The 13,657-nt window shown below is 44.5% G+C and overlaps 1 protein-coding gene across 7 annotated transcripts in view; it reads right to left on the reverse strand.

The window, feature by feature from the left end:
- The window catches only part of LOC138489334 (uncharacterized), a 168,528-nt gene that overhangs the window by 145,280 nt on the left and 9,591 nt on the right, over positions 1-13,657 (reverse strand). For all 7 annotated transcript variants that reach the window (XM_069617045.1, XM_069617043.1, XM_069617046.1 and 4 more), the window contains exon 2: positions 5,852-5,978. In XM_069617045.1, coding sequence (XP_069473146.1) covers positions 5,852-5,978 — 127 coding nt within the window. The remainder of the gene's footprint in view (positions 1-5,851; positions 5,979-13,657) is intronic.

A 13,657-nucleotide genomic window follows, 5' to 3' on the forward strand; every position in this document is an offset into this window, starting at 1 on the left:
ATCTTTAGAAGCTCATAAAGCGTTCGATAAGGTGGACTAGGGGTATATTCGGGAGTCGCTAGAAACCTTCAGGTTCGGTCCAAATATCAGGAAACTGATATCAGCTCATTATGGGCAACTCTACACAACAATTAGAATGAATGGCCTTCACACACCCAAAATACGGATCACGAGAGGGACTACAAAGGGATGTCCTCTGTGCCCCTGTTATTCGCCTTGAGGCACTTGCAAAGAGGGTCCGGGCCGATGCTAGCAGAAAGGGCATCGAGATTGGGTGAGAGGAGCACAACTTTTCTGTTGAGGCTGATGACGTTATGGTCAGGATGCCAGTGATGTTAGAGGAATTAGGTGTTTTTGGTCAGATCTCGGGTTTCACAGTCAACTATTCCAAATCAAGAGGGCTGGGTATAGCGTTACGTAAGCAGATAAAGGAGAAAGCCACGGAGATGTGTCCTATAAAATGGCCCAGAAAACCATAGACTACCTGGGAGCTCGGATTCCCAATACCACATCTAAGATGTTTCATAGCAATTTCCCGCCACTTTTTAAAGGGTTCACAGAGGATTCGGATAGAGGGGGCATACAAGAGATGTCCTGGATTGGAAGGATAGCAACGGTCAGGATAAACATGGTCCCAGGATTGATATACCAATGCTCGTTACTGCCGGTCACAGGTAGATTCTGGCAGCACACATTTCACACATGCAGACATGCAACAATGAAAATCACAAACCTAAATGGACACTGATCAAACAGGCATTGTCCCGAGGCCCCCACTCCTGGGTTCCTTTTTTGCAAAGGGGAGTTTGTGGGTGGGGGGGATCTCCCTTACTATCCGAAGCAAGAAATGCCATACAATATTGGAACAGGGCGGCCCGCAGGTGGGGCTTTCCAGTGGGGTTAGATCTGCTGTCCCCATATAGGATGAGCTAAACCCCGGTTTTTGTTAGTTTGGCTTGTATAATTATGGGGTGGACTCAATCTATTCCAAGGAGAATAGAACAAGGTTGTGGTTGAAGACAGAAGGATAGAGCGAAAAAGAGGGTACTACCCCTACCTAAAGTGCGCTCTTGGCTAGGTTGCGGTGTTTCAACGCCTATCTATAAGTGACAGAGTAAGAATGAAATTGCCACTTCTATGGTAAGTAAAACATTCAACCTTGAGAGTCTCAGCCCACTCTCTTCTTAATCAGAAGAGACTAGTAATAAAACCAGGGAGAGGAAAGGAGAGTCAGCCCAGGAAAATGAAGAGAGTCGATTTTTCTCTGCAAACTAGACCGTGTGGCATCAAATGGGATTGACAATTTTAATAGCCCATTGATTGTCACATCGCTCCTAGGGTGCTCAATTATATAAAAATGACACAACTTCGGGAAAAAGGGAATAAATTCCCAATCCCGTGAACATACACATAGACAATACAATCACCACTGTCCATGTGGAGTAAACTTTTTGCTCATGGAGAGTGGGACAATATAAAAAATGTTTGCTCAAAACTAAAATGGGGGCCAATTAAAGCCCTTTTAGATGATGCAAACACCGTCGACCGGTTTCAGTGGCTTAGAAATAGTAACACCACATTCTTCAGGACAGTCTAAGCTCCTCAAAGATAGGTGCATTCACTTATGCAACAACTAATTCAGTGAGGACAATGATTAAAAACAATGGATGGCATGGTACATTACCACCTTGCAGTCAGTGTCATAGGACTGGAGCAGTCTGGGAAAGAACCTGTGGAATCAACAAAATGAACCACAGTTACTCGGAAGCTGCTAAATTCCTCTTACTGGATTTTGGATGGCACAACACTGGTTTGCCTACCACAACAAGCACAACACCATGGCTATCTGATAACACCACCTTAATTACCCACAACATAGTAAATAGTTCTAACAGTGGTGCTATATGCTCCTAGACAACTCATGTGATCATAGTAACAACAGAGAAATTTCTCAACTCAACTCACCCTTGATGTTCGTTCCCTTTTGTTCTATAAACTGGTATGTTACAGGGTAATATCCAGATTATACTGTCCAATCCACGTATGATACATCTGTGAATGATTACAACATATTCCAATCAGATTGAATTACAGGGACTTCCAGTGTGGGTGACCCCAGTTTCTTTCTCATGGGAAAGTATTTTGGGCAAGTCAAATTAGATTATCCCTGTAAATAAGAGTTTTTCTCTGTACTTACATAAAAATCGCATCACACGAACGCCTTGTCGATCACACGTGCAGCGCTCTATATCGGCACATCTATCCCCTATGGCTCGATTCTCTGTTTTAAGTAGGGGAATGGAAGCGGCAGCCTCTCCTTCATGTATCACGTGGCACGTATCTGCGTGTCACGTGTTCATATCTCTGACCTCGTATAGGTCCATTCGGTTGGATATATCACGTGACATACGTACGTGATACGTACACAACTCCACCTTCTTGGTGGCCGGCCCGTTGACATGGAAACACCGATAACACACACGATGTTACCTTCTGTGGGTTTAAGAAACGTATCTGCGTGTCACGTGTTCATATCTCTGACCTCGTATAGGTCCATTCGGTTGGATATATGTCACGTGATATATTCCCCTACTTAAAACAGAGAATCGAGCCATAGGGGATAGATGTGCCGATATAGAGCGCTGCACGTGTGATCGACAAGGCGTTCGTGTGATGCGATTTTTATGTAAGTACAGAGAAAAACTCTTATTTACAGGGATAATCTAATTTGACTTGCCCAAAATACTTTCCCATGAGAAAGAAACTGGGGTCACCCACACTGGAAGTCCCTGTAATTCAATCTGATTGGAATATGTTGTAATCATTCACAGATGTATCATACGTGGATTGGACAGTATAATCTGGATATTACCCTGTAACATACCAGTTTATAGAACAAAAGGGAACGAACATCAAGGGTGAGTTGAGTTGAGAAATTTCTCTGTTGTTACTATGATCACATGAGTTGTCTAGGAGCATATAGCACCACTGTTAGAACTATTTACTATGTTGTGGGTAATTAAGGTGGTGTTATCAGATAGCCATGGTGTTGTGCTTGTTGTGGTAGGCAAACCAGTGTTGTGCCATCCAAAATCCAGTAAGAGGAATTTAGCAGCTTCCGAGTAACTGTGGTTCATTTTGTTGATTCCACAGGTTCTTTCCCAGACTGCTCCAGTCCTATGACACTGACTGCAAGGTGGTAATGTACCATGCCATCCATTGTTTTTAATCATTGTCCTCACTGAATTAGTTGTTGCATAAGTGAATGCACCTATCTTTGAGGAGCTTAGACTGTCCTGAAGAATGTGGTGTTACTATTTCTAAGCCACTGAAACCGGTCGACGGTGTTTGCATCATCTAAAAGGGCTTTAATTGGCCCCCATTTTAGTTTTGAGCAAACATTTTTTATATTGTCCCACTCTCCATGAGCAAAAAGTTTACTCCACATGGACAGTGGTGATTGTATTGTCTATGTGTATGTTCACGGGATTGGGAATTTATCCCCTTTTTCCCGAAGTTGTGTCATTTTTATATAATTGAGCACCCTAGGAGCGATGTGACAATCAATGGGCTATTAAAATTGTCAATCCCATTTGATGCCACACGGTCTAGTTTGCAGAGAAAAATTGACTCTCTTCATTTTCCTGGGCTGACTCTCCTTTCCTCTCCCTGGTTTTATTACTAGTCTCTTCTGATTAAGAAGAGAGTGGGCTGAGACTCTCAAGGTTGAATGTTTTACTTACCATAGAAGTGGCAATTTCATTCTTACTCTGTCACTTATAGATAGGCGTTGAAACACCGCAACCTAGCCAAGAGCGCACTTTAGGTAGGGGTAGTACCCTCTTTTTCGCTCTATCCTTCTGTCTTCAACCACAACCTTGTTCTATTCTCCTTGGAATAGATTGAGTCCACCCCATAATTATACAAGCCAAACTAACAAAAACCGGGGTTTAGCTATTGTTTTTTTATGACCTGGATCTATCCTTGGGTATTCAGGTTGCTGCTAGTAGCTCTCATACAGTTGCGTTTTGCCTAAATTGTTGTGTTAACAATATCTTTCTAAAGGCAATACCCTGTCAATTTATAGAAAACTGCCCCATTGTTTGTTAATACCCATATAGGATGACCCACGTTTCCAACCAACAAAGGGCAAAGTAAAGATTTATGAACTGGGCGAATGGAGGGCTGACGCATCTCCACCAACTATATGCAAGGGGTAGCCCATTGTTGTTCGAGGAGTGTAAAGAAAGGTTTCAGGTTGGGGAAGCTGAAAGGATCCGCTACGCACACTTACGTCACTGGGCTTCACAGCTACTGGTCAAAGTCAGGGGCACACAAGACATGTCCGCGTTGTAACTCAACTATAAACTGGGGAGAAAGGGAGCTAAGATCTCAACATTATGCAGATTACTAGATAGATTAGACCCGCAATAGAGGCAATAGATGTGGAGGCCTGGAGTAAGATTTGGACTCGCACACAGAGCATCTAGATGTGTGACAGACAAAGAATGTGCGGTTAGGATTTGCTAAACATAGTACCTGACCCCACAGTGGCTTAATAAAATGAGTGGCAGGTATTCAGTCTACTGCTGGAGAAAGTGGGGGGAGATGGGCTTGCTACTGCACATGCAATGTGTGGAAAGGTACACCATTTTTGGAAGGAGGTTTTGGCGCAAATAAAATTTGCAGGATTCCAATTGCCCATGGATCCGCAGGTGGCACTATTGAGTGGTCCCACCCATGCCTGGTTACCGGGCAGCACTGATATCACACCTCCTGTTAGCATCTAAAACCATTGCTCGCAACTGGAAAAATCCAGAGTGTTCAATTCTTCAGATGTGGTGGGTTAAGATCTGGGATATCATGAACGCAGAGAAGATCACAGCATTAAATGCAGAGAAGTACGAACGATAGATATGTCTGGGGGCCATTCATTGACTACTCTGAAGAAAGACCAAGTGTTGTCGCAAAGTCACACCAGATCAGATACTCCTAGCAGTGATGTCACCGACTATTTAGGGCCAACACGAGTGGGTAAGATATGGGAGGTGTGAGCCGTTAAGGCAATATGGGTGAGGACTGGAATCTCTGGGTTTAATACCAGTAAATATGTGAAAGATCTTTGGTGTGGGCTCCGTGTGGAGTCTGATAATAGCTCCAACGGCGCGATGCCTGGTGCCTGTTAAGTGATGCTGCGACAGTGAAATAAAAAGATGCTGAAAAAAATCAAGTGAATTATAAAAGTGGCAGCAGTGACCTAGGAAACATGATAACTACTCAAAATACAAAATGAGAACAATAAAACCTGTCCTACCGATGAGGGGATTTACGCCCACTTTGACGCCCTGAAAAATTGGACAGTATTCCCAACAATGTAAAACTGCACACATAGGATCCCATGCCCTACTCCCACCCCCACAGCTTAGGTCTGCTTGAACCATTTAATTTGTTTTTGCACCTGTGATGTACACGATAGAACAGCTATCATTTGACTTTTTTAATTAAAGATTGAAACTGTATTTTTATTTTCAAGATTTTCATATATTACTGCAATAGCATGGCATGCAATGAAGCATATGTTAAGCTGAAGAAACATACACAGACAACAACAGACCTACAGAGCATATAAAAAGATATCAACAAAAAGAAACGAATGATAATGACATAAAACATCCCACTGTAGAGCTACATGTTGGATTCCTCCAGCATCTATGAGCTATAATAGTGAGTGGCAATATCACCCAATGTAATGGCACTGCTGTGTGACTATGAGAAAGACCTATAGAAAACAACACTCTCTAGGAAAGAGATTGTATTCACACATGTGCCAAGATCAGTGGTGTAACTTTACCTAGCGCGAGCAGAGCCAGGTGAATTTCCTTCATCACATTCCTGTAAAGATCCTTCTGCCACTCCTTCAAAAGCTTCCACTCCTCTTCAGGGAAACAGGCAGGAGCATCAAGGAAGGGGGCCTCCATCTGGAGCAGAAAGTGTTACATCAATTATTTACTAACTCCATTCGCCCAATCCTTGTATCGTCATCATTTCTATAGATAGCCCAGAATCATTTATATATGGCTGTGCACCACATGAGAGTTCCAGGTCTACCTGGAGAGTGCTCAATGCTCTCACTGAGGAGAGCTGCACTCAACCAGATGAAGTTCCCTTTGGAGTGGAGAGAAAGCTACACTTGACGACACTGGAAGCAACTTGCATAAAAGGTTCCATGTTCTTTTGCCAAAATTAATTACTTTGAGGTCATTTACTTTGAAGGCATTACTTTGAAATTTGACTTCAAATATGTTTATTTTAACAAACCCCAATGCCCCCTTCCCCTTCACTACTATGCCTACCCCAGACCCCTTCTCAAGCGCTCTTTGCCCCTTACCCCACCACTATATATACAAAATTTGAAGTAATGACTTTCAAAGTAAGTTACTTCGATCGAAGTAAGTTACTTAAGAGTAATTTTGTGCATTTAAACAATAGGATATCCACAACAGGAACAAGCCACAGTGCGCTGTAGAAAAGATAAAATGCTCCACGAAGGATTCTTTGTTCCACTGACAGTCTCTTGTAGGTGGGATGGCCCCGAGGAAGTTAATGTCATATTGAGAGACTGCTTTTGAAGCATTTGTTGTCAACACATTTTGGAGGGAAACTAGACACATTGGTGAGAGTTTGCTAACATGCACCTATGAACGTGTACAGATCAAGCAGGGCAGGGTGCAAAACCTGCATTCGCAACCAGCCACTGGATTGTGATAACCGACTCTTGGTGAGTAAGGACTGGTCTGCTGTGTGAATGCCTAGAACCGCAGTGGCAAGTGACTTTTTTGTATGGCTGGCTAGTAGCTTGCAACTTGAATGTGTGTCCCCTGAAGCAGGATCTGGTCTCTATTCTGGAGTGAAAATCAAAGCCTGCCCCTTCTCCTTCAGGGGCCAGCTTTTATGAGGGTATTTAGAGTCACACCAGAAAATGCAATGTGAGGACAAGCAGTGGTCAGAGGGTTAGAGTTAGGGAGAGGGGAATGATAAGTCAAGCCCATGCCGTAGGGGCTCAGAGAGGAGGTGGAAGGGGACTAGTGGCCGCTGCAGGGTGTGCTCTAATAATGGGGTCCTCCGGGTGGCGCTGCAGCATGTGGGATACAACTCAGGGGTGCCTGGGTAGGACCTTCCAGAAGGTCCCTGCTACCATCCTGGGAGGAGAGGACCAAGGCTTTGACAGCAGGTCTGAAGTTGTTTTCTAGGCTTTAATTTTTCACAGGAGGGAACGTTGTTACTAAGCCTCTCTTAAATCCAGGAGCCCTTAGGTTTAAGGATTAAAAACTCCTAGTCCAGTGACATAGTTGTGGGACCCCTTACAAAAAACACCTTCTAACTCAGCCGCTTTCTCTCTTCTCACACAATATTTCTATCAGAACAAACTGTCTAAATGAGGTATTCCAATAGGTCGCGTAACCTGTCAGTATAGATTATCCCATGTTATTTATGTCACACGGTACACCGCTGCCCCTATAGCAAAGAATGCCACGTTGCAGTTGCTTTAAACTCCCTCTGAGAGATATCACTGTACAGATGGAAAAGGGAAGTGGGAACCCTTCTGAGGCTCACCGTTCACCTTGCAGAGATCTCAACACATGGCAGCCCGGTACCAGGAATTAAAGCCTGCCTGCATCAGCCTCTCAGTACAACTTCCTCCTAATGACGGAATCCAACTCACCAACAAATTAATCACAAAATGTGTGTGTCTTTTTCACACTAACTTGTAACTCTCTGCATCCCCTCTCTCCATGACCTTCCAAGGGTACACTTAATAGTTGATCCTTCTAATTGTAGCCATATTGTTATGCCCATCACTGTATCCCTGCGCTGCACAGCGCTCCTTTGCTTCACCGATAGGACATGCGCTACATGAGACCCAGCAACTACAAACCCAGACCACTCAGCAATCGTGCTCTTCGGATAGTCCACTTCTGGTGTCCTGAAAGCAGAGGAGTCCCCCCGGTCTCCTTCTTTCAGGTTCCTTCGGTGCAGTAGTTTCAAGCTCTGTCCCACCCCACCCCCCATTTTGCTATACTCCTCCTGTCTCATAACTGGGGAAGGTTGTGTGAGATAAACATGGTTTGGCCATCTATGCTATGTTTTTTCTGAAATCCAGATTGGTCTCCTATTCCCAACAAAACAACATGATTATTGAAATGTTAAACTTTTGTCTCAATAACAACACCTTCACCTTTGACAACAACCTATATAGACAACTCCAAGGTACAGCTATGGGGGCCAAATGTGCTCCCTCATATGCTAACCTGTTTATGTTTTTTTTTTAACTGAAGCATGCTTGGAAACATTTGTCCTTTCAACAAAATATATAGTTTTGGGGTCGTTTCATCGACCACATTCTTATCATTTGGGAAGGAGACACTCAACAACTTGAAACATATGTCACCTATCTGAATACCAATGATTACAACTTAGCATTTACAAAACAAGCAAGTACAACGAAATTTACATTTTTGGAGTTATTTGTGGAAGACTCACAAATCCAAACCAAACTTTTCACAAAACCATCAGCAGGGAATAGTCTCCTCTATGCCACACCACATCATCGAAGACACACAAACAATATTCCTTATGGGGAGATTCTTAGGATAAAGAGAAATTGTAGTACTCCTTCAACCTATCAGGCTAATCTTCAAAAAACTATAATCAAATTCAAACAAAGAGGCTATATGAACAAAGACATGTTAATGAAGCCATTAAAGCAGAACAAATTACTAGAGATGCTCTCCTATTGGACAAACCCAAAACTCGAACCACTGAGGCCACTACAGAATTTATCACAACCTTCAGTACGGAAACTAAAAAACTAAAGCAAATATTGACAAAATACTGGAGCATCCTTCTCATGTATTCAAGTTTACAAAAACACCTGGATATTACACCTAAAATGTGTTTTAGGAGAGCACCAATGATAAAAAACGTAATAAGTCCCAGCTTTCTTAGTCCAGTTCCAAAGGTAAAAAGGGTATTTCTTCAAAAATCTATTATGGGTACGCATAAATGTGGACACTGTAAGCTCTGCCCATTTTTACAACAAGGCAAGAAAGAAGTACAACTTCCAAATGGAAAGATTAAAACCATTAACCATTTCATAAATTGTAACTCCAAAAATGTGATCTATGGGATTAAATGCATCTGCAGAAGATTAAATATTGGTAGCACCATCAGAAAATTAAAGGTCTGAATATTTGAACATCTGAGATCAATACGGAACAAGCACCTAAGATCTCCCATCTCGGTTCACATCATAACAGATCACCCTACATTCAATATTGAAGATTTATAAATATTTGGCTTGGAAAATGTTCTATCACCGCCCAGAGGGGGAAACAAAGAGATTCTGTTGCGCAAATGTGAATCAAAATGGATTTGCATAATGGAGCGTTTGTATCATGCCTAAATTGTGACACAGAGATGTTTAATTGGTTATAAATTGACAACTATAATGTCTTGATTTAACCATGTTCAGGTTTCTTCCTGCAGCGGTTCTAATTACCTTTGAATCTTTAGGGCATCAGATCCATCCTTGGATGTTCCGCCTTGATGTTTTATTGTCCGTGTCAAGTTCATCTTTCAGAGGCTTTGAGAAGAGCCTTCGTTAAGTACGGAGTCAAAGGCGTTTTTAGCAAAAGTCAGGCTAGTTGGGCCTTGTGGGTCGCCCTTCTGTGGGGAAACTCCAGATGGTACATACAATGGGACTTCTGTTCCCAACATTCGCGTGCCAAGGGCTCCTTACTTGTGGTTTAGCAGCATCAATAGCCCCCCCCAATCGCTCAGGTCAGTGAGGTCAAAGTCCAAAAGCAAAAAGCTCCGGGCGACAGAACACATCAAATTCATTATGACAGCAGAATGGAGATGTAGGTGTACTAGGCCAAGCGTTCTTCACATGCAAATTCCACGATATCCAGGTTGTCAGTGTATATTTGACGAAGAGCGGGGATACAGTGGCACAATCTCAGGGCGTTTATTACTTTGTTTAGGATCAATTCCACCCCTTTATCCACTACTTTCTCCAGTCTCAGCCGACACAGGTAGGGTCTCTTTCTTCCTGTGTGAAAGATCTGTAGTGCGGTCGCTGTAGCTAGGTATAGGGAGATTTCTCTTTCTAGCGTCCACCCAGTCTACCGACGAGCAGGGCTGGGAGCTCAAATTAGCATTTAGTTCTTTAGATGTAGGATAGATTTGGTCCTTGTTGCACTGATTTTCTTGTGGTGTGCCCTCCTTGGTCGAGGTATGGGGTGAGTTGCGGCCTGGATGCCTTCGTACGTTCCTTTTTCTCCTGTTCCGAGGCCTTGGCCACGGCCAGCTCCCTTCTTTCGGCCATGGTTAGGAAAGATTTAGGTTTCTCCGTAGGGCTAATTTCCACTGCCATCTGGCTATCGTCCAGCGACCCTGAGTCAATAGAGGTGTTGTCAGGGGCACAGTTCAGGATATCCCCTTCACCAGACTATGTAGATAGGTTTAGTAGTATATTCAAGGTCTCCTCATCTGAAACTTCCACTCTCTCGTGCAAGTTTACGCCCTCAGCCGACCTTAAGTCTGCCATACTTCGTGCTATATTTGTTTTGTTTTTTTCGGGTTGTTGGAGTTCTCTTGTATCAGCCGACCAGACTTGGAGACAGAGAAGTTCCTCAAGGAGCTTCTGGCATCTTTTGGGTTGACCGTTGATGTTTGTGCTTGTGAGTTGTATGGAGCGAACCTCAACTCACCTCTCCTTTGGTTTCTGCCGAAGCGTGGAACATTTTCTTTTTTTAGGCCAGCTTCTGTAATTGAGCTTGAAGTTAAAGCTGCTATGTCTGAGTTTAAAGACTCCTCAGACACAAGTATCCCCTCTATGCTGCCCTTATGCAGCAGTTTATCTGTAGTAGTGTTTGTCGTGTCACTGTGGAAGACCAAGGGGTCCGAGCCACTGTTTTTCCACCCCCTAGACTAGTCCAACCTCCAGCAGCCTTTTGAACAGCCCGGCTCTGTTTGATACAACCCTCCCAGTTTCCGCTGAGATGGTTTTAGTAAAGCATAAGCAGCCTCCCTCCTGCCAGGTTGCTGAAGGGCTGCCCTCTGCTGTGTTCTTTTCCGCTGTAATGTATCCTTCGATGAAAATCCTCTTGGAATGCAACATTGCTATCAAAGTTGATTTTTCTTTTAACTTATCATTTAATGATACATACAGTTTTGTGAAGGGGGCCATTCCGATGGTCACTACCGACATCTGGCTGAAGGGCTCATGGAGGATTCTATTAGTGACCGCTCGCTCTCCTTCATGGCTAATGACTTTTCTGATCCTCCAGCGAGTGGTGTGGCTTCTGGAGCAGCCTCAAAACAGGGGGGGAGAAGGTGGTTTGCCAGGTTTTGGTCTAGGCCCCCTTATCAACGATCTTTTGTTTGAGTCGTTGTTCCCACCAGACCATTCGGGCCCATTAACCAGGCGGTTGGCAGTTGGAGCTCCTTGGCATCCAGGTTTTTGTGAAGATGGTGGTTCAGTAAGCGGCATGATCAAGGACTTTCCAAGATCTAATCCGGTAAGGCCTCAGAATTCTTTCTCCAAGGGTGTCTGCACCAGGAGTTTAGTTAAGGGGTCAGCTGGGAAGGCCTCTCCATTGGAGAGGTCTATGTGTTGGTCCAGTCTATACTGGGCCAGGATCACTTCCCCAATTTCCGACTCGCTCTGTTTCATAGGCGCTATCCTTGTTTCCTCATGGTAAGGCGTCCAGCCATTGTTAGTGGCCAGACAAACATTATCTGGCACAAACTGTGCCCCCCGCTTATTGGCTCATCGCCAACTCCTCAGAGTTAGCTCCCTCCCAACATCTCTAGAGGAGTGTAATCTTGGTATTTTCTGTGTGGGGGTTCTTCCCCAATCAATTTGGTCCTCTGCAAATGGCAAGCTTACCGGCAGTTCTTGGAGGCCGTTGCCTAAAAAGCTCTCCAAAAGTTCAGTGTCAGTGAGTTAATTGGCCCTAAAACCCGGGAGGGGTTGTCCGTTCACCGTGGCCGTCATTCCTCTGGATTTTGTCAGTACATACGCGATCCCGGGAGCTAAGTATACCAGTTTTCAGGTCTTTGTACTTTTGGTACCCTTCCACTTCCATTTTTCCATAATCAAAAGAGTCTGTATAGTCCGATGGTCAAGCTTTAAGTTTATGTTTGCTTGTTTAATAGGTTAGTCTGTGAAGGAAGCTATTTCTACAAGCAGGCAAGAGAGAGGAGTGCGAGTCGAGGGTACTGGGGCAACAGAAATGTCCCCCTTCTCCTTGTTCAAGACAGACCTCTCTCCCCCTTCTCTTGTCTTTTCGGGTAGGGGCGAGGGATTCAGGGGATTTGACCCCAAAGGTCCCGCAATAGGTGTTGCAGCGGGCGTCTCCGTGCCCTCTGGAGACTGGGTATTTTGGTTGACAAGAGGTTCTGAGAGGCCTTCGCAGGCCCCCCTCATTAGATCCCAGCAGCTTGAGCGTCTCTGCCTCCAGCATGCGCACAGTCGGCCAAGCTGGCACCACCAGGCTGAGGGTTAAAGGAAAGGAGGTTAGGCTGCCAAGGTCTGTGTTGATCACCATTTTCCCCAAGCCAGTATGCCGCCCAGGGGCATCAGAATTGTGTAGATCGCCACCACTGCACAAGTCGGCCCGTCTTGCCGGGCGGGTCGGGGATGCCACCGGCAGAGGTTGCGCCGTCTTCACAGATGTTAAAAGTGAGGCATCAGCGTTGCTTAATTCCCCCCTCCTCAGTGTGTGCAGGGCGGGGGGGCTAGCACGGGTGTGAGGAGAGGCGGGGATTTGTCAGAAGTTGGGGGGAGGGCACAGGGCTTACTTAGCTGTCCCGTTCTCTCCTCAGTGGTCTCTTCCGGCTCCACGGCTGCTCTCAAGTTGTGTTGTGAGCGGTTGCTCCGGAGGTTGTGCATTTGCTCGGCTGTGTCTCTTGAGTCAGGTGTGTCTCGCTTAGGTGGTTTCTGGGATATGGTTCGCAGGCTCTGGATGTTTACCCACCCAAGCCGAGTCCTATCTAACACTTGGCTACAGTCGGCTGACTGGCGAGTGACTGAACTCGGCTTGGGACTCCGCGCAGGTGCTCAGCGTCTCGCCTGGGGTAATATACAATTTCTTAAAGCTGCATTGGCAAACGGCAGTAGAAACCAGCAAAGTATTTTTCCAAGCAACAGGATCCCACGTATATTCTTGGACACTTTTGAAATTACTTCTCAAAATCCAATTTGTACTCACGGGTTTACTCTTTTCACAAGGACATTTTCATAAACCTTGTATACCCCATGAATATTGCATTTAGTAGCCCAACGCGAGAAGAATAATGTAAGCATGATCAAGATGGTATGGGTAATGGTGGATCGGAGTGGAAAATCCTCGGGATAACACGAGACAAAATCAACTATAACAAGCATGTATATGAATACATTATTTTAAATCTAAGGAGGTCCCACAATGTCCATAGCCACTCTCTGAAATGAGATGGCAATAATGAGAGGTTGTTGTAGTGGTGCTTTATGGACATTCTTTGCAGACGTTTCAAGACAGATCTCACAAATTTAAAAAGTAGGTTTTAAGGCTGCTACAAATTCTAGGCCAATAAAATTAGCTCAACACGG

The sequence above is a fragment of the Ambystoma mexicanum genome, chromosome 9 (genome assembly GCF_040938575.1).
Source record: "Ambystoma mexicanum isolate Mex_15411 chromosome 9, UKY_AmexF1_1, whole genome shotgun sequence".
NCBI classification, from domain to species: Eukaryota; Metazoa; Chordata; class Amphibia; order Caudata; family Ambystomatidae; genus Ambystoma; species Ambystoma mexicanum.